At 40.4% G+C, this 22,527-nt stretch overlaps 1 protein-coding gene across 1 annotated transcript in view; it reads right to left on the bottom strand.

The window, feature by feature from the left end:
- LOC119628919 (uncharacterized) overlaps positions 1–19,839 on the bottom strand; it is a 572,605-nt gene extending 552,766 nt beyond the window's left edge. Inside the window, exon 1 of the mRNA XM_038013029.2 lies at positions 14,053–19,839. Coding sequence (XP_037868957.2) covers positions 14,339–19,558 — 5,220 coding nt within the window. The 5' untranslated portion in view covers positions 19,559–19,839 and the 3' untranslated portion in view covers positions 14,053–14,338. The remainder of the gene's footprint in view (positions 1–14,052) is intronic.
- Between the last annotated feature and the right edge of the window lie 2,688 nt (positions 19,840–22,527).

Genomic DNA, 22,527 nt, shown 5'->3' with positions numbered 1-22,527 from the left:
CCTTAAGGCTGCCGGATTTGGTGGCAACCTTCAGGACTAAGTCCACCCCGTCCAAGGCAAGCTGACTTAGGGCCACCGCAGATGGTTCCCCCCCTTCCGCCGCTAGAGTAGCGCGTCGCTCGCGAGCGCGTCGGGCCATTTCCGACACTTCGTCGGCCGCGACAGCTTTGCGTTGCTCTCTTCGGGCGGCGTTGATCTCCGCCTTTGAGCTCCCTAGCGAGGCACAGCTCTCGCCACCAGGGTCCTCGGTAGTGACCCCCATGTCACTATCTGCTTTGCTGGCAGCCGGAGTATTGGAGCACACGAACCTACCCTGTGCGTTCCTCCGCGGCCGTGAAGCACTCACTCCTCTCGAAGCCTGCCGACCTCTCCTCGTGGTCGGTAATTTCTTGGGGGGCAGCAAGCCTTCCTCATCTGAGGACAGATCCACCGACCCATCTCCCACTGGAGCATTGTCGCGTGAGCGTTTTCTAACGGAAGACGACCCACGCGGTCCTCCGTCAATATTTTCAAAATAACTGCTTCCAGTATTATTATCAGCAACAGGGGCCTGGTCGCCTACTCCTGCGCGTCCATCGGTAACCAATTTATCACTCGCAGGCCCGGGTACCTGCGAGCGCCGGGCGTCAGCCGGGTCGCATGACAAATCTCTCTCATAATTAGCCATTTTCATATTAAAAAATTGGGTGGTACGCACATAACTTCCCCAAGGCGATGTGGCCGCTCTTTTTGGGAGGGTGTTTGATCCTCCCGAGGCCCGCAGATGCCTCCGGTGCAGGATATACCGCCCGCTGGTCGGTATCTACAAGCAAAATTTTTTTTTTTTTGGGTTTTTTTTTTTTTTTTTTTTTTTTTTTTTTTTTTTTTTTTTTTTTTTTTTTTTTTTCTTTTTTTTTTATGTATATGAAGTAGCTAAAGTAAACGAAACTAAAGTAACTTAAACTAGCCACCACCCGGCACCGTGGTTTAATCACCTCGCCACGGATGCCCCTAGGCCGCAGGTTGAGGAGCAACCCACGGTCTTCTCCACCTCGATCACCGCGACGTACACGTAGCGGAGACCCCTAGGCCACGAACTGTAAAACAGCCCGTGGTCTACCCTTCCTTGCTCCCTAGTCGTGTACTCTGCAGCTGCAGAGCGCAGATAGAGAGCCCTCGGGAGCGACTCCTCCGCCCCGGCAGAAATTCGCCGTGGGCAACAATCTCCTCTTTCTCAGCTCGTATAGAACCTAGACCAACTTGAACGTCAACCTTAATATTTCTCTTTTTTTTATTACCTACTTAGATGGGTGGACGATCTGGATGGTGTTAAGTGGTTACTGGAGCCCACAGACATCTACAACGTAAATGCCCACCTTGAGATATAAGTTCTAAAGTCTTAAATATAATTACAACGGCTGCCCACCCTTCAAATCGAAACGCATTACTGCTTCACGGCAGAAAGAGGCGGGGTGGTGGTACCTACCGGCGCGGACTCACAAGTGGCCTTACCACCAGTAAATTGACCAGTAAATTGATATCTGTGTGATTTTGTCCCAGTATAGATTCAAACTTTAGGTCCACATTACATATTTTTCGCTCATTGGAACCGTAATGTTTAAGAACAGTCCCAATTGAAAACTAAACAATAGTCTCAACTAACCTTAAAGAACAGTGTCGATTATAATAAGTTTCGAAAGTTAAACAATACAGTGCACTAATCAAAAGAGATTTATTCAGGTATCAAGACGCGGAGATCATTAAAGATTCAATACTTAAACGTTGATGGATATCCCAGACATTTATCTGCAGTTTTTTCACCTTATTCATAACGTTTTTATCTTGCCAACGTATGCCTTGATGCATAATGCAAGACGAAGCTGGATTTCTATTTTTATTTTATCTCGTGTTAATTAATGTATTTGTTTCTTATGAACTACCAATATTGTAGATTCTATGTTTCTTGTATACTTATACTTATTGCGTATTTGTAGACGGTCGGGCGGTTTTCCTGGCATCGCTGATGTCCAAGAGCGAAGGTGACCCGTCATCATGAGGTGAGCTCATGCTCGTCCACCTACAAGGAAAATAAAAAAAACTTAATGTCGCAAGTAAAATTTTTAGACCCTTTTAAGGAATATATTACGAAATTGTTTTATACTAAATGTCTCTAGTTGGGAAGCAGCATAGATGTAGATCAGCCTTTCCCAAAGTGGGCGATAACGCCCCCTTGTAGACGCTGCAGGCCAAAGGGGGGCAGTAAGAGACGCGAAATAATGGGGGCGTTGTGTAGAGGCTAAGGAGTCGATTTGTAATTTCATCTAGGAAGACTCTTAGACACCGACTGAGCTCCCGCTATTGTGGTTTTTAATTATGTGAAAAAAAGGGGGCGTTAAAAAATAATTTATTCTCAAAGTGGGTAGTACACAAAATAAATTTGGGAGCCCCTGATATAGATGTAGCAATGTCTATAGTCTCTTAAAAAAAACCTGTAAATGAAAGGTATGCTGTATGTAAGTTTTGTAGGCGCGGCTTATTATTATTTTTGCAGAAAAAAATCACAGATGTCGGTTACACATATCTTTATAAATGATTTTTTTTTCTTTTTGTTAAGCTTTTCGGCGGAGGCATTCCTTAAAATTGCCAAAGCGACAATGATCACATAACGAGAGCTTAAGGTCGAATTATTTGCTCAGCAATGCACACGGTCATTTGGACACACAGACAACAATTGTGGAAGCAAAATAATTTTTATTGAATCTATTTTCCATTGTTACAAAACCGTTTTATGATTGGTTAAATTACTAATCTAAATCCAATAAAATTGAAAAAAGTATTTCATCAGCTAACATTCTCTAAATTTCAGACTTCGGCCTTTGTCCGCAATTTTGTGCACCCCGTTTTTTCACTTCACCAGCTTTTTGATTGATGACTAAAAGGTGTCCTTAATTAGTTGGACAATTAGCGACGGGTTCCTTTTGTTACTTGTTATTTTAACGCTGGCTATTTTAATTCAGGAAAAAGTTTCGTTCCAACTGTTCTTTGTCAGTTTAAAACAACATTACACTTTTAATTCCAATTCATTCTTTTCTTTAAGGTTTGCGAGTAAAACAATTTGAGATTTTTCATTAAATTACATTCAATACTTTTTTACTGACTATAGATAGATTTTCGCAATTTAAACTGTTAATTTTTTTTTAAATATATTTCGATTGTTATGCCATTAGAATTTGATTACCAACCGCTTTGAAAAGTTAATACAAAATGACAATATTATATTTGCAAAAGCACTTTCTCCCTGATGAAAGAATGCATTTTTAAGGAGTCGTGATAAAACGTTAATGTAGCCTTGAGGTGGCATTGAGTTTGCGTGGATAAACATTATTGTTCCTTTGCTTTATTATCGGATTACATTAAAAAATAAATTATTCTTTTTTTTAGGATGGAGAAACTGTTTGATGTCCGTGAACCTTTCCAGTTTAACCAACGGATGGACGGGCTTTAAGGCTGGTGTCATCCGTCATCGAAGTGCCTCTTAAAATTGCCGTAATAGCCTCGGGAATACATCTACCACGGATAGGTAATTGCGTTGCTCTGAGAAGATCCGGCGAGAAACTAAGCAGGCTGATGCTATTTCACAAGAATTTTGGAACTTTGCACTATGTGTTGTCCAGTCAATAGTTTTCTCTCAACATCTGGACAATAGATAAGTCTCGTGCTTCAGTAACTATTTAGGCCAATTAAAATAGTTTCTAGACTTTCAGTACTGCCTAAAATATGAGATCGAAGACTCAATCAAAATGAAAAAAAGGCTAACTTTCACACCGCTGGAACTGCTACTCTCCGAATGAAGAAATCGCAAAACCTTTGAGTTGAGTTGTTGCGACTCGGACATACATTACACCGGCACGGCAATTAAGATGTCCACCTTGACGGACACACGGCCGTGGCGGGCGGCCAGCTTATCGCCTGCGAGTAATGTAAATTAGCAAAGCAATTTGCATTCGCTGTTGAGTTAACTTGTTTGGAATTCGTTGTTAAGCTTCTATTGTATTATTTTTGAATGCATTTTCTGAACTATCATTTTCATTTTTTGTTCAATGAATTTATAATTTAAAACAACTGACAACCAGAAACAGTAGAAAATATATTAAATTACACGTTGTTTTTTTTTAAATATCCTCATACCTCATATCCAAATATTTTGAAATACCTATTGATTGGATTTCAAATTTAGACAAAGATTTTTAGTCTATGCACATTTCAATTTTTATTAAAAATCTTGTTATCGCAATTAAAGTTGTAAAATGAATTTATTCGGCATACAAGCTCTTACAAGATCCTGTCATTAATATAAAATAACTCACCGATAAACAGAAATCAGATAAAACGACAATCCATAAAACGGTAATAAAAATCGCATCGCGCCGTCGTCGTATCGAGAAATCGCAACATCAGAAATCGTCGTGTGAAAAACTTCAGAAATCACACGACAGTCGAACAATGAATAGTAAATCGTGTCGAGACATTGCAACAAGCTATAATATGAATAATGCAAGTGCACGCCCGTCGCCGACCGAAGCGATAAATAACGATTATAATTTTATCGAGAATCGCAATAAATCGTGCGATTGAATGCTGCGGTGTGCTCGCGGCCTTAGCTTCGCTAGAGTGGGTGTTGATAATTTTCCATTTAAGTTCGAGACATATGTGTGATCAGTGTGTCTAGCGAGTTGCCTGACATTTATCTATTAAATCTAACAACGCCTTTACCCCTGATAAAAACCTCTATGATTTGTCAGTGGCCGGAACAGACATGGCATTGCCTATTTCTATTGTGAAGCATTCATGACCCACTAATACAACATAATCGAGAATTGCACTTCATGCCTTAATTTAGTTAGTAGTATTCTAGTTGTAATGTCTATAAAAATCTCTATAAAAAATCTGCATAATTTCCAAATTAGTAAATTAAAATATCACAGGGAATTACTGATTCAAGAGCAACGTAACATTAAAATTTGACTGGTACTCTTCAATCATCAGATTACTATAATAGTCGTGTTAGCCTAAAGGATAAGACGTCCGTTGCATTCGTATCAAGCCATGTAACGATGTTCGAATCCCGCAGACGGGTATTAATTTTTGTAATAAAATACACACTTAATAAATGTTCACGATTGACTTCCACGGTGAAGGAATAGCATCGTGTAATAAAAATCAAACCCGCAAAATTATAATTTGCTACTGGTGGTAGGACATCTTGTGCGTCCGCACGGGTAGGTACCACCGCCCTTCATATTTCAACCGTGAAGCAGTAATGCATTTTGGTTTGAATGGTGGGGCGTTGTAACTATATTAAGACCTTAGAACTCATATCTCAAGGTGGGTGGCATTTACGTTGTAGATGTCCATGGGCTCCGGTAACCACACCAGGTGGGCTATGAGATCGTCCATCCATCTACGTAATAAAAAAAATAATAATAAATAAAAATTTATGAATCAAGAACATAATTTGCGGTTCGATGCCAACACGTTGTTCAGGCTTCAGTACAGTGTTTCTCAAACTACCAAACGACTAGTTTTTGCGCAATTGTTTATTGAAGATTTATAGTGTGAAAGGATAGATTTATGAGTGGCGGAAATTACTGCCTGCAGCTTATCTCGACATCAAGAAAGGCTTGACAAGTGAGCGGCTGTCAGTTGATAATCATTTTGTAACATAATGTAAAAAACAGTAAGCTATGAATAAGCTTTAGCACTTTATATTGTTTTCATTGTATATCTTTCTTTATCAATGTGAAATCTAATAGACAATGATTACAATGGTTTCCCTGAAAGATTGTGACTAAATTCCTTCCTTGGTTGACAGTTTCGTAGGTTTTTACGGATACCCATTCCTACAGCCATTATCTAAGGTGTCTCCCATCAGACAAAAAAAAAACAAATAAACTTGCATAAAACAAAGTAATACAACTTCCCTGAGGAAAATATACAACGTCGGTACAATCTAGACTCAAACAATCACTACCACAATCAACAGAGTCGTACAATAGAATGTTTGAAGCACCGGAAATTAAAACTGACTCTTCTGGGCGTATTAAAGTTTCTTTTTTTTTTGCAGTTAACATTTTTTATTTCTTCTAAGATCATTATTAATTTTCCGTTATTCGATCTTCTGATTCTTTGATGAATCCTTTTGGAACGAATTTCCTTATGGGACGATGCGGAGGGGTACCCTAACCGGGAAAAAACGTCCGTAACGTAAGATTTTTATTAATAATGCACACAGTGTACGACTTAACTTTGTAATAACGTACAAAAAATAAGATATTTTTATTATGTATTTTTTATAAAACATTGTGAATAAAATAAAGTTGATAACTTTGTAATCTTTTTTTATCAATAAAAAGTAATAATAAAGAATGTATAACTGAATAATTGTTTTCTTTATACCTCGAATAGAACTTAAAATTAATATTTTTATTATAAGGAACTTTGTTCTTATCCGGGGTCCCACGACACCACACATCTTTTTTATCTACGATGCGACATATTGTCAAACAATGTCCTATTCTGAATCTATAGTTACTGTCTATAGTTACTGTTACAGAATTTATCCTTGCTGTGTGATTTGTGCACACTGCATTGCGAGCAGATCTTTAGCCATTGCTAATGAATTCACATCTGCTTAAGCAGCAATGCGAGATGGCTGCCATATAATAGTGTGAGATTGATCTAATCTATTTGACGTTACAACAAATTAATAGTTATTACCAGTGCTCATCAAATTTACAATTCCAATGCCATATACATCTGGAGTTCTTAATTAATCATGCGTTCCGATTCGATTGCGATAGGTCTTCTTCTTCTTCTTCTTCGTTTCCTCATTACTGAGGGTCGTGACCACCTTGGTCTAGTTTTTGCACTAGCTTCCTCACAGATCTGTAGCTTCCCATTCCTTTCCGTCCCAAAACTTTTTAGAGGGGATTTAGCCCCCTAGGCCCCTGCAGCCTCATCCAGCTGGTTGTCCAGCTGGGGAAATGGTTATCCTGCCACTGATCGGTCACCATTGCTTCATCCGTTGTCTAGCAGGGAGCACCACGACTACTAGTCGTCGCAGTCGCGCGCGCAGGTGAGGTTGACATTTGGGGCCGTATCGATGGTAATTACGTTCACCCCCTTACTCCCCAATAGGGATAGGTATCCCAATAGGGTACCCTGGGATAGGTAGTCATCTCAATACCATTGAGACTTCAATTTCATGTTCCAAGATAATGAAGTACCTACATGAGACGTGACTGTGAGCTCTTGGCATATCTAGTGCAATAAAAAACAAAATAAAATTAAACTCATATTGACAGATATGCGTGTCTGCACCTTTATTCCAGTAGTCGGTTAAGTTTATAATTAAAATAGCAACAGCTATAATTTACCGAACATGATACTTTTACGACACAAAGTCAATTAACGGGCGAGCGATTAAACTCGAATGTACAGTAATTAATGTGTATCTTAAAAACACTTCAATTAAATGTCATGATTGAATTACCGCTTTCCGTTTTAGTCCGCCGGTTGTTGATGTCAAATCGAAATAGCGATTTCGCGTTTATAGAGCGAAAGGGCGTTGCGAAATTGGAATGTTATTGCTTTTATCGTCTTTTGGCTTGATTCAAGTTAAATTAAGTGCAATGGTTGAATAAGTTCAACGGCTAATGGTAGCTGAAATAATTATATAAATGACAAAGAACTCACAAGTTTTTGGAACGAAGTTGCTTATGGGACGATGCTGAGGTGTACCCTAACCGGGAAAAAAAACGTCCGTAACGTAAGATTTTTATTATTTACGTATAGTCTTAGTATGATGGCTTCTTCTTCTTCTTCTTAGTCGAATACTTCATTGATGAAGGTCGTGTCCTTGAAAGCCTTTCGTGGCTCTTTGTACCCTCAGCTTCCATTTGCTTCAGAGCGTTCAGGGCGTTCGCAACAGAGAGTCCAGTGAGCGCAGTTATCTGATCCGACCAACGGTTTGGTGGCCGGCCGGCGGGCCTTTTCCCTTCTACCTTGCCCACCACAATCAATCTATATGATGGCTATACAGTGTCTAATGTATAGTCTACGTGATGACGATTATTATTATTCATATAAATAGCTGTTTCTTTGTATATTATTATTATATATTCTTTATAAATCATTGTGAATAAAATAAAGTTGATAACTTTTCAAAGTATTTTTTTTATCAATAAAAAAATCATAGTAAAAAATGTATACACGAATAATTATTTTCTTTATACCTCGAATAGATCTAAAAATTAATATTTTTATAATATGGAACTGCGTTCCTATCCGGTGTCCCATGACAGCACACATTTAGTTTTGATCATCAAATACATCGTCATCTTCATAAATTTTGTTGAAATGCTATAATAACACTACACGGAAGTAGTAATCAACTATTTCTTTAGTGGTTTTATGACTTTAGAAGTCACAAGTAATCACATATGAATGTAAAACTCGGGTTCCAAAGCCAAGAAATAAATACATAGATTGCAATAGTTCACTTAATACTGTATTTATTGCTTTATTTGTAACTCCACTTGTTCAATCTTTAGATATTTGCTCACTACTGAATACACTGCTTTCTGTCCCGTTTTTTCAGACTACCGCCTTTTTTATTATGTCACGTCTCCACTACTGCCATTGCTTCCACCAACAGTGTTGCTATTTGGCAATCCGATAATTATCTTAACTTTAACATGATACATTTTGTTATTTTTTTATTATTTTACAACAAACCTTACTGAATAAAGCGCGAGTGGATGCATTTCGTGAGTTCACTCCTAACTCGTATTAATTCAACTGACTTTCTCAACATTGTCCACCCGCGTTGCAATGCAGCTAATGCTCCCGTCCGCGCGTGACATACCTACCCCTTTAGACTATCAGCGAATAGGCAGGGAATAACAAAAATGACAACCATACATAAGCCAATTGCATTGACATTGACGTTTTGTCATTTTGACAACTGACAGGCTGAATGTCATCACGAGTGACATGTGATTTCTTAATGTAGAATATATAAAGTACCGGTTGTGACGTAATTTAATTTAATAAGTACCTTTTTTAACATGTTTTAATTAGTTCCATTTGTATCAAACTACCTATGTAACAGAATATTTTAAAGTATTATTACTTACTTCAAGACGTCCGTTTTCTGTGAGCCCGCACGAGTAGATATTACTACTCTGCTTATTTTTTGGCGTGAAGGAATAACGCGTTCCGGTGTCAAGAGTGGGGCAGACGTTGTACTAAAGCTACAATTCTACTTTTGTTTCAAGGTGGGTGGTACCCGATTGAGAAGATTAACCCACTGAGAAGATCCAACGTGGAACTCATTGGATTTGTTTTTAATACAGAAGCCAAGCTACTTTACGTGTATGATTATTTCAGAAATTCGAATCCTTCAAGCCGAATGAAGCAGCCTTGTACACGTCTTGACCATAAGCAACAAATTTAATTACATATCACTCTGCATATTGTTTTGGAATTGAAATGAAAAGAATTTTCTTTCGCATCGCGGCTGGGTCTGGCTGTGGCGCGTTCGCATGTAAATGAGAAAACCCAGTTCGAAATATGCGGGAGATGTGATTAAATACCATTTTAAGTAGTCGTCTTAGAGATTAGAATCATGTTTTTGTTGATTACTCATCTGTGTCGAGAAATGGTATAATTCCCGTTGCATGCTCACTACCCATATCGTTTGTATTTTTTTATAGCAAAATGCAAATTTTTATTTTTATTTTTATTGCTTAGATGGGTGGACGAGCTCGCAGCCCACCTGGTGTTAATATACAGACATCTACAACGTAAATGCGCCACCCACCTTGAGATATAAGTTCTAAGATCTCGAGTATAATTAAAACGGCTGCCCCACCTTTTAAACCGAAACGCATTACTGCTTCACGGCAAAAATATTCAGAGTGGTGGTACCCACCCGCGCAAACTCACAAGAGGTCCTACCACCAGTAATTACGCAAATTATAATTTTGCGGGCTTAATTTTTATTACACGATGTTATTCCTTCACCGTGGAAGTCAATCGTGAACTAAATGTGAGAAATAAGGTATATGAAACGCTAGCTTTTTGCTTCTCCATAATAATATGGACTTCATGGAACTATGTCAGACAACAGCTGATAAACGAAAGTTTTTTATGGATATCCTCTAGCCATGCGAAACTAAAGTCGTAACTGTTATTATTGACTTGTAATTTTTTATGGTAATATACACGAGCAATTTCAATTCCCGCTTACAGTCTTTTATTATGTTGTAAATGAATTTTTAAACGCAGAAGAAACATTAACAGTTTTTATGATTATTTTTTGGTGTATCACTCAAGTTAATATGAATTCAGTTCGTGAAGTAGCTTTTTTTTATTGCTTAGATTGGTGGACGAGCTCACAGCCCACCTGGTGTTAAGTGGTTACTGGAGCCCGTAGACATCTACAACGTAAATGCGCCACCCACCTTGAGATATAAGTTCTAAGGTCTCAAGTATAATTACAACGGCTGCCCCACACTCAAACCGAAACGCATTACTGCTTCACGGCAGAAATAAGCAGGGCGGTGGTACCTACCCGCACGGACTCACAAGAGGTCCTACCATCAGTAAGTTTGCGAGCACGTAATTGGTCTTCGGAGATATATGTATATGGCTGTCGACATTTTTATGTTGACAAACGACTTATCCTGACCACGTAATATAGAGACTATTTTATTAGTATCTACGTAACAAAAGCTTTTGACATACTTCCACGAACTTCAAGACTAAGAAGTCTAATGCTTCTAGTGTAATTCATAGTAATCATTAGACTTCTTGATCTTGAAGTGTTAGTACACTGCAATAATATCGATAGGTGAGAGGCTATTTGGTTTATGTTACATTGTTGCAACATTACAGGAGAGTAATCTTAAGTTTAAAATTTGGAAAAAATATCATAACAAAAAAAATCTGTGTCTATTTGAATGAACTTTATTGAAGTTCAATTAAAAATATCGAACTGTTTATGCTAATCTTCTATCTTGTTCTTCTATATATGTACATATATAAAAATGAATTGCTGTTCGTTAGTCTCGCTAAAACTCGAGAACGGCTGGACCGATTTGGCTAATTTTGGTCTTAAACTATTTGTGGAGGTCCAGAGAAGGTTTAAAAGGTAAATAAATGTGAAAATGCCCGGAATTAAATAAAATTAACAATTTTGTTTTTCCTTTGATGTGTCCCCGTCGGATGGATTCTTTTTGTTTGTTTTAAGTTTATTTTATAAAAAGCTTAGGTCTTTTATTTATAGATTGAGGCACTACGAAGTCTGCCGGGTCAGCTAGTACTAAATAAAACGCATCTTTAATTACAAAGATAGATGTCATGTATTAAGCGAAATGTTGCATAAACCAAATAGTCTTTCAACCTTTTACATTATTAGTTCGACTTAATATCCTGACCAAGGACATCAAAATAAAAATAAAAATATATTTGTTTAATTTTAAAATCACTATGCTAAATATCATATGCTTGCTAAACTATTATTGTCTTTGACTTATTTTTACTTACTAGTGTCCTGACCTATTTTTATGTCCTGATTATTTTAATAAATACAAATATTTTCGTACTTATTTTAATATAAAATACAGAAAGGTCTGCGTTCTTGCTCATGCCAAGGCATGACCGCGGCACGTTCATCTTCCGAAATGTTTATGAAGTTTCAATTAAATTTACGTTTCGTCACGCTAATACGTTCTAAACTACCACTTCGATAAAGCGGCACGACACGAGAACTCTCCCATCGTGGCCGCCGGTATCTACATTCCTTTGGACAGAATGGAAAGCAGTCGACGTCGCCCCAAACACGTCATTTCGGATCCTCCCGATCCACTAACGGTGCTTTTAGGTACCTCAAGCACCGGTCGTAGTTCCCGTCGAACCCGTCGCTTGCGACGAAGGGCTCGACGAGTAAATTAATCTTCAGACACAACCCACTGAGTTTCTCGCCGGATCTTCTCAGTGGGTCGCGTTTCCGATCCGGTGGTAGATTCTGCGAAGCACGGCTCTTGCTAGGGTTCGTGTTAGCAACGTCGTCAGGTTTGAGCCCCGTGAGCTCACCTCCTAATTAAAGTTACGCTGAAATAGCCTCTCAAGGCTCTCAGCTTAGGTAGAAAAAAAATCTAAACTAAATCTAAAACGTAATTACGCTGTACATAATCAGAAAGGTCCTGTGAAACTATGCGATTCATAATCTCTCGCTGTAATGGCCCTAGCACGAGATGCTTATTTTAAATTCAACTTCGTCTTAAGCGGTATTTACGAACCGCAGCACAGAACATCAACGTTAATACAATACTGTCATAAATTACGAACATAAATTATTCAACGACCATTGATGCGTTTTCGAGCGACGACGTTAAGAATAATATTATACATTTTAATGAATTTTTCAACAGCTATCCTTCAAGGCAATTTATTAACAATAAAAAGTAACAAATACATAATATAAGCTGTCCATGCCTGTTTATAGAATAATAGTAAAAAAATTCGATGCATGTTCTAAATGATTCCAGTTTCAGGGTTCCGGAAAATTTTCATATTGAACCCCTCTTACACATATCGTCTTTCATGCAATTCATCCATTTCTTCTTACTCTATATCCTTCCACATTCATAGTCAACACTCTCTTACCAACCTCATTTTCTTTTCGTCTCATCACATGTCCATACCATCCCAAATGCGCACTTCGCAACTTCTCTGTTATAGGTGCCACTTTCAGACTTCCTCTAACATATTCATTTCGTATTCTATTCATTCTCGTTAGTCCACACATCCATCGCAACATTCGCATCTGTGCTGCATGCAATCGCCTTTCATCCGCCATTCAGATAAAAATCATGATTCGATAATTTGAATTTTAATTGTAAACTTTTATCTTTGCTGCGGAACCGTTATTTGTTTGTCTATGGCCACACTTGCCTGCTCATTTTTTTTTATTCTGTAATTTTTAATGCATACAGTTTTTGTTCTTCCTTCCAGTGTGTTGAAGTTAACAAGTCTATTTCGTTGTTGGTGCATGAAGCTATTTTTAGATGTAATACCTACACGTCTGACGAATAGTTATAGCAAATGCAGATAGTATAGAAGCATCCATATCTTTTAAGTTGGGGGCTAGAACAAATATTTTTTACCTACCTACTGCTTGGTTTGTTCGCAAGGACTTCATAAAAAAACTTCAAGTGTTTGTGAATAAGTACCAGCGTCAGATTTTGAAAATCTTTTGGCCTGAGAAGATCACTAACAAAGAGCTGTGGAGGATCACTAAGCAGACACCAATGGAGAAGGAGATCCTTAGGCGGAAGTGGCATTGGGTTGGTCTCATATTGAGAAAGCCCGATACCCACCTATCAAACAGAGCACTGACCTGGAAAGTGTCTGGCAAAAGGAAGAGAGGCCGATCCAGAACAACTTGGCGTCGCTGGGTGGAGCAGGAGCTAGGGGTCTTGGGCATGACGTGGGAGGAGCTAGAACAGACTGCCCAGGACAGATGTAAATGGAAAAATTTGATTCGAGCCCTACACCCCAGTAGAGAGTAATAGGAAAGAATGATAATGATGATGACCTACTGCTAGTAACCGCGGAGGTTATTCTACATTCACTGAACGTGTAGATGAGCTAACGAGACTCGGCCTGCGAGGTAGAACAATCATTCTACTTAATGCCTTCAACTGGAATTTACGTAGATATCTATGCGATCTAAAAACCATTTAAGATTAGGTCCACCTAAGATCGTAATCCACAAAATACAATATATATTTATTTATTCATCTGATGGTAAGTGGTCCCTGGAGACCATAGACATCAATAACGTCATCAATAACGTGCCGCCACTCACCTTGAGACATGTGTTCTATGTCTCAGTTTTAATCGCCCCCCTACCCTTCAAACCGAAAACCTTATTACTGCTTCCTAATCGTGGGGGCTCACAAAATGCCCTACCACCAGCAATTACGCAAATTATAATTTGCCTACTGAACGGTCGAATGACTACTTTAACGGTCGAAGGTCACTTGAATATCTTATATAAGAACGGTCAATTATTATTCGTTCTGTTTCGTCTTTTCGTATGTCTGTCTTTTCAGAAGTCAAAAAATGTACTGCCTCGCTGCTGGTCACGTACGCCCTCGTTCCATTTATTTTTGAATTATTTTCAAATGTCTGTCTTAGTCTGTCTATGTCTAGTCATTATAGGTTTTATGTCTTGTCAAAGAGGTTGCACGCCACGACATCCCCACCTCCAGTACCAGAAGGCTGGTACTCAAGATGAGGAGTGTACGTCCAACCTGCACAGTTTCGTCGCCGGTCTTGTGTAGAGTCCATGTCTGGTCCGAACTTTAGCAACGCGAACCATGTCGTCCTTACCAGGGAAGACCTGCTCGATCTTGCCAAGCGGCCACTGGTTGCGGGGTAGCTGGGAGTCAACAACAACTACGACGTCACCAATCGCCAGTGGTCTGTCAGAATCTCTGTACCATTTGTCTCGTCGTGTCAAAGTGGGCAAGTACTCCTTGACCCAGCGTTTCCAAATCAAGTCTGCAAGTCGTTGAGATTCTCTCCAAGTCCGTTTCAGTAAATCATGGTCCGTAAACATTCCGAAAGGATGGTCAATAAATTCTGTCTTTGGTAGTAAAAAATCATTCGGAGTCAAGGGCAAGTCGTCGTCAAAATCAAGAGGTACGTATGTCAGTGGTCTTGAATTCACCATGAATTCAGCCTCAGCCAGGAGTGTCATTAAAGTCTGATCGTTAGGTGTTCTGGTCTTGAGCGTTACTCGCAAGCTTGTTTTGACGGATCTCACGAGCCGCTCCCAGCATCCACCCATATGAGGTGCGTCAGGGGCTATGAATCGCCACTCCAAGTGTCGGAGGCTACCGAAGGTGATGAGTTCGTCTTTGTCGATAGCTTGTACAGCTCGCTTCAGTTCACGGTCAGCCCCACGAAAGGTAGTCGCGTTGTCGCTGAAAATAATACTTGGACAGCCTCGTCTCGCTATCAGCCGTCTGAGGCTCATCAGCACGGAGCTGGTTGTCAAATCATGAACCAACTCCAGATGGATAGAGCGAACTGTCAGACATGTAAATAGTGCTACCCATCTTTTCTCGTGTCTACGTCCAACCTTCACTATGATTGGACCGAAATAATCTAACCCGGTGTAAGTGAAAGGTCGACTGACCTCCTTCAATCTAACATCTGGTAAATCAGCCATGAGTGGTGGCGAGGGCTTTGCACGACTGTTCTTGCAGAACTGACAGTCATTCCATGTCATCTTTACTGCATTACGTCCATTTATTATCCAGAATCGTCGTCTCACTTCATGCAGCACACGTTCGCGTCCATTATGTGCTGAGTCCACGTGATACTGCATAAGTTGTAATTTGACATATCTGTCTTTTGGATTCAAAATTATAGGGTGCCTGAAATCGTTATCACCATCTGCTCTGCAGATCCTCCCACGAACACGGAGGATGCCGTCCTTGTCTAAAAATGGTGTAAGCTGACGGAGCGGCGAATCTCGCTTCACTTGTCCGGTTTTCTTGACACTTTCTATATCGTCTGAGAACATTCGTCTTTGGCTTTCTCTGATCCAGATTAGCTCCGCTGCTTTAACTTCGTCGGCTGTCAACTCACCGTGTCGCTTGCTACTCTTGTGCATCCAGTTGTGTACTGCACGCATAAACCAAGCGGTGCTCCTGATAAGTCTCCAGTATCGGGAAAATCGACTGTCATCGGGTAGCTCTACAGTCATTAGAGTAATGGTGTTAACCTTAACCTCGACGTCGTCAGGGTCCAGACTTATGACAGAATCATCTTGTGGCCAGGTCTCTTTGGGCTCACGTAGAAATGACGGTCCATTCATCCATCGTGTGTTGTCCTCGGCAACAGCCTCCCTTGTGGCGTCATCTGCAGCATTTAGTCCTGAAGGTACCCACCTCCAGTGACTGACCTCAGTCAGCTCAGAAATCTCACTGACGCGATGGGCTACGAAAGGCTTGAAACGGCCACTGTCAGACCTAAGCCAACTTAACACGGTCTTTGAGTCAGACCAGTAGGTCACGGTACTCACGTCTATATTTTTCTTCAAAGAGTGAGCTAGTCTTGCTCCCATAAGCGCAGCTTGTAGCTCAAGTCGAGGGATACTCATCACTTTAAGAGGTGCAACACGTGCGCGTGCAATGACAAAAGACACGTGCCATTTGCCATCAGTCGTTCTGTCTCGTAAATATGCCACACTGGCGAAAGCTTTGCTGCTTGCATCGCAAAAAATATGAAGTTCTGGCGGTTCTTGCTTGCCACATCCGTCGTTAAACAACCAACGTGGAGTCCTGAATTCACTGGTCTTTTGAAGCTCAGTCAACCAAGACTGCCATTTTTCAAACTGGCTAAGCTCAACTTCGTCATCCCAACCAACATTTGACTTCCATATGGTCTGCAGCAGAATACGACCTTTCACGATGACGTAAAGCAAAAAACCTAACGGGTCAAATAGAGACATAATAAGTCTCATCACTTCGCGTTTAGTCGGTCTTTTAATGCCTGTCTTAATAGCTTCGCTCACCTTCGGGAACTTCAAATGAAATAGAAATTCGTCAGTCTCTCGATCCCAACGCACTCCGAGTACTCTTTCAACCTGGTCATCTTTAACGTCTGAGAGGATTTTCAGACAGCTCGGGGCAAGTTTCTCAGCCGGTAAATGAGCTAGTAAACGTTTTGAGTTCGATACAAAATTACGTAAGTTAAACCCACCTGAAGCATGAATGTGTACCACGTCATCCACCACCCGGATCAGATCATCTTCATGATCGAAAGAGTGGATATAATCATCGACATAGTGGTGATCAACAATTGCTTTATATGCTTCAGGTTTTGTCGTCTCATACCTACGAGCATTTATATTTTTAACAAATTGTGCTGATGACGGCGAGCATACAGCACCAAAGGTCATGACGTTCATGATGTAAGTTTCGCCATCCCACAAAATTCTCTGAGCATGTCTATCTTCCGGTCGGATGAGAACTCTGTGGAACATTTCCTGTATGTCCGCTGTCACAGCAAACTTGCCTGTCCGGAACTTTAATAAGACTGCTGGTAGTGATGTCAAAAAGTCAGGTCCTCGCAGTAGGAAATCATTAAATGACTTACCACCAGACTTCGCAGCACAGTCTAAAACAATCCGCAGCTTGTTCGGTTTGTTGGGGTTGAAGACTGCAAAATGCGGCAAGTACCAGATCCTAGTCTTAGTCGCAGGATCTCCTGGTTGAATTTTCGTGATGTACCCTTTGTCCAAATTCTCTTCTATCTTAGACCTGTACTGAGAAGCAAACTCTGGGTACCTCACCATTTTCTTCTGGACACCGTTGAGTCGGCTCATAGCCAACGGTAGGCTGTCCGGCAGCTGAAGATCGTCAGACTTCCAAAGCAGGCCAGTCTCCCACCTGCCTTCGGGTAAGAGCTTAGTGGTTCGCTCCATGATGCTCAGCGCTAGCTGATCCTCTCGAGAACGAGGAAAGTCGTCAGTCTGCTTAACACCAAACGACTCTGTGGAGAAAGACTGCTTGACCAGCTCGTGAAGTTCATCGCATCGACAAAAATGTAAAACAGTTGTATCGTCTGGTACACTACCCAGTCCTACATTTCCATGAACTACGTAGCCTAAGTCAGTCTTAGAAACTATTGGTCCAGTCTTATGTCTTTGTATTATCTGTCTAGTAATAATCAAATCAATGTTGTCTTGTCCAATAAGAAGTTCAATCATGTCAGGCCGTATGTCATAGTCAGTTACATAGTCAGTCACCCATGGATATTTGTTTACAATTTTCTTATATCTAAAACTATCTACACATATATTAAGATTATTTACAGAACGTGCACTATTTACATTATATACATTTGATACATTTACTCCGCGAATATTAAAAGAAACTAGTCTAGAGTTCGGTTCGATGGTTGTCATGCCGGACGCGCCGCGGATGCGAAGGCTCGACGTCGGTCCAGTGATGCCAGCTCTCTCCAGAAGTGACGAGTTCACGAGTGTCACTGCTGCTCCCTCGTCTAAAAGTGCATAGGTTAGCACGTCACCTTTCGCTCCGGATACTACAACTGGAACCACTTTTAAAAATACATGCCGATTCGCACTGTTGAGAGTATTAACGGTCTTGTCCGTGTGGTTGACAGCATTATCAATCTTCATGATGCGTCGCACAGCGTGGAGCAAAGTGTGATGAACCCTCATGCAGTCGCGAACAGCACACTTCGTCTTTTTTTCACAAGCTCTTAATTGATGTCGGCTGGACAAACATGAAAAACACAACTTCTTCTCAGTTACGAATTTCCAACGATCGTCTGTCGTCATCTGTATGAACCTCTCACAGCTTTGTATGTCATGCGCATCGCCGCAAAGAGTACAGGATAAATTTACTGCCGTTGGAGTCGTCGCCATCACTGCTGGTCTCCAAGGTCTAGGATCCGGTCTGGTCGGTGGTTTCACATCACTAGACGTCTTGGTGGTCAGAGGACTGATGAATGAAGCAGCGTTGGCCATTGTCATAAGCCACTCCGATATATGTGACAGCGTGACGGTCTTCACGCCTAAGCTCGCTGCATGTATCGCCCATTGATATCGTAACGTCGATGGCAGCTTACTCACAATTTCTCGTATTAACGTTGGATTCATTAAATGTCCTATTTCTTCGGTTGATTTCATAGTCGCCGTGACATTCTGCACAGCCGTCGCGAACTCTATTAGACGGTCTATGTCGTCGTGACGTATGTCACGTATTGCATGAATTTTATTCAATAAAATTTCGATGATATTTTCTGGTCGGCCGAAACGTAATTTTAATGTGCTGATAATGCGATCGAGATTGCTAGCGCTAACAAGAAGCGCGTACACCGCGTCACGTGCTCGTCCCTTCAAACATCGCGCGAGTCGGGCTATATTCTCGTCATCGCTATAGCCGCATAATTTTGTTGTCGATGTAAATTGACTATAAAAAAGAGACCATTCCTCGGGCTCACCAGAGAACGTAGGCAATTCTCGAGTACTTGACTGTCTTGCGAGGAGCTTAGTTACGCAGTTTGCTAGCTCATTCTCTTCTGAATTTTGCTGACAGCAAGCCGGTAATCTTACGTCATGTGCGTTTGGTGGTAATGTTTGAGAGTTACCTGGTGGATTGCATGTCAGTTGCGGATCTTCTTCCTCTTCTAGGGCCTGACTTTCGATGGCTAGTTTTTCCTCCAGAAGCTGCAGGTGTAGTCGTGCGCGTTGTTCGGCAGCGTCCAACTTTAGTTGTATTAGTTTTTGTCGTCGAATCTGAGTCATTGCACTGGAGACGGAGGACCGGACAGACGGGGTCGGTGACGGTGCGCGACTGCTGTGGACGGACTGTCGGTCTCGCCCGGTCTGGTCAGCAGCGGCGGTCGTACCATTTGTCGAAGACGTCGCCATGTCGGTGTCTGTTCCTAGTCTCGTCTTCACCATAGGACTTGTCTTTTTGCTCGAAGGACCACTTGAACGGTCGAATGACTACTTTAACGGTCGAAGGTCACTTGAATATCTTATATAAGAACGGTCAATTATTATTCGTTCTGTTTCGTCTTTTCGTATGTCTGTCTTTTCAGAAGTCAAAAAATGTACTGCCTCGCTGCTGGTCACGTACGCCCTCGTTCCATTAATTTTTGAATTATTTTAAAATGTCTGTCTTAGTCTGTCTATGTCTAGTCATTATAGGTTTTATGTCTTGTCAAAGAGGTTGCACGCCACGACACCTACAAATAAACATATAAGTACCTATAAAATATTGGGCGGAATATTGATAGAATACAACGTGACTAGAATTTTCTTGCCCATTATAATATTTAAATTAACCCATTATAATGGGGACAGCGCTTGTCAAAATCTTTAATGCATGCAACTGACTCCCACCAAATGTCAAAATGCATTATCATCGTCATGACAGCTTAAAATAATTGAAAAAAAAAGAAGAACAACTACAAAAACTGACAGCACGGCCATCGCGGGTGGCAAGCGCCCGTCTCACTAAAAGGGTTTGACGCGATGCGTCGTTTACCGAAAAAGAAATTAGTGCTGTGGGTTTAACGCAGACTTCCCATGACCGCGACTGCAGATTTAAATGTACACTTTAGACTCGATCTTCGACAGTAAAAACATAACTTGTTTAATATTATCAGAACAAGAGCTTAAGAAATTTAGAAGTAAACTTTCACAAGAAAGTAGCAGCTTAATCATCATTAAGCGATCATAAATTAAATGTTCAAATACCTTACATTAGTACCGGTTGCAGTGAGCCGAATATGCTTGCCTATTTCCGTCACAAATAATTAGGCGATTGGATTTCTTTCTTTTTAATATCTAGGAGCTCTGATAACCAAATTAGCCGTGAGTATGGCTAGTATGAACATCAACAAAAAAATGTACATCCGAAGATAATAAATAACTAAATTAAATCTCCATTGCTTGTTTATTTTATCAACTAGCGATCCGCCCTCGCTTCGCTTCGGAAACTGTAATTTATTATTGATTAGGTACTATTTAATGGATGTTATTATACATATAAACCTTCCTCTTTAATCACTCTATCTATTAAAAAACCGCATCAAAATCCCTTGCGTAGTTTTAAAGATTTAAGCATACATAGGGACTGATATAGGGACAGAGAAAGTGACTTTGTTTTATACTATGTAGTGATATCAAATCTATTTATATAATTGCGGGGCATAGAAATCCGTTGCCTTCAAAACGTCGCCTTAACCCAACACTTTGATGCCGTATCGTGTTGCATCGACCTAATTGCACCATCTTTGATCTCATCGGCATATTTCTGTGTTGTTTTCTTTTTTTTTTTTAGATATCTGAAGGTTGATGGTGAACAGTCGGTAATTGCCTTGTCACGGGTAGGCGCGTCATGTTTGTGTTTCGACGCGGGATCTCGTTTGACTGATCGATGGCGACTGAAGTAGGAAATTAAAAGTTAGAAAGAAGGTGCATAGACGTATACGATTTATTAAGTTTAGTCTCGTGTAAATATAAAACTTGTTCTGGTTATTTAATGTAACTAATTGGGTTATGTGGTCAGTCTGTCGACGGTGTTGGCAACATTTGAACTTGAATTAAAGGCCCGTTTTTTTTTTGATATGGCGTAAGAAAAATTACCAAGACAGGCAATGCCAATTTGCATGGACAACAGGGCTTATATTTCGTTAGAAAATCTTGATTTTACTTCACAAACACAATACTTTTACTGTTGGTTCGGTATCTTTTTAAGCTACTGCATAGCTTCTATCGCGGGCCTTGAGCGCGGCGACTGAATCAAGAAATTCCGTTACGAAAATAACCTGACACCCCCACTACGCCTACTATGTAGCTTGCGTTCAACACATTCACACGTTGCGTGGTGTAGTGTTTGTGAATAAGCGCGTGGCGTGACTTCGCACTGCATGAGCATCATAAAAAGTCTGCCCATCTCTCTCTCACGCGGTCTAGCTTATTATGAGTGTGAAGGGGACATATTAATATCAAACTGTTTTTTCCCCTATCTAAGCTGGTAACCGGGACTCCTGAGGACGTTGCTAACACTAGCCTACAACGGGTCTCCCGACCTTCACGCTGGAAGCATTACTACTTCGCAGAAATACGCGGAGTGGTGATGTTTATTGTACTGGCACTGCATCGTCTACTTACTTGTAATAATAAAACAAAAATGATATGGACGCTTAACAGCGCCATCTAGTGATGGCGAAATGTAAACGATCCTGTATACAAATATAATTTTAAGTTATGCTATAAATAAAGATTCTCGTTATGATGACAGCGCAGTCCCAGTCCAAGTTGACAATAAGCCCAACAAATCGTACTTAAGTTGGGAATTAATGAGTTCTGCTGTGTAATAAATAAGGTTGCTTCTGTTGACGGATGTGAGAATATCAACTCTTGTGCAGGTCGTGGTCACCAACCGGTAGGGCGTATGCAGCAACGCAGGTAGTTAGTAAACAAAAAGAATAAATGTCAGATCCTGGGCTCATTTTTTGTATATTACATACTGTATAATTTTTAATAATTAAAATTGTAAGGTTTGATCTCACGTTTTTTATTATCCAGTACTACGAAAACCGAAAAGTTTTTTTATTCGAAAAGTCGGTAATAATATGACAGTAAAAATGCGAGAATTAAGCCATAAAAGTAGTTTTAATTATATTATCGTGTCAACTAAGGCTATGGCGGGGCTACCTACTGATCTGCCAGAGGCTCCTCATCAAACTTTATTTTATAACTAGCTTTTGCCAGAGACTTCGTCCGCGTGGAATAACCGTTTCCGCAGCGCACGCAGTGGAGGCTCTCAAAAGGGATTGAAACCCCGATTTTGAAACATTCTTTATTGGTGCTCCGCTTGCATTAGTCTTAGCGTGATGTTATATTGCCTATAGTCTTCC

This window comes from Bombyx mori, chromosome 9 (assembly GCF_030269925.1).
Source record: "Bombyx mori chromosome 9, ASM3026992v2".
Classification (NCBI taxonomy): Eukaryota; Metazoa; Arthropoda; class Insecta; order Lepidoptera; family Bombycidae; genus Bombyx; species Bombyx mori.
Note: the sequence above shows the minus strand (reverse complement) of the source record. Positions and strands in the feature narration are given on the sequence as shown.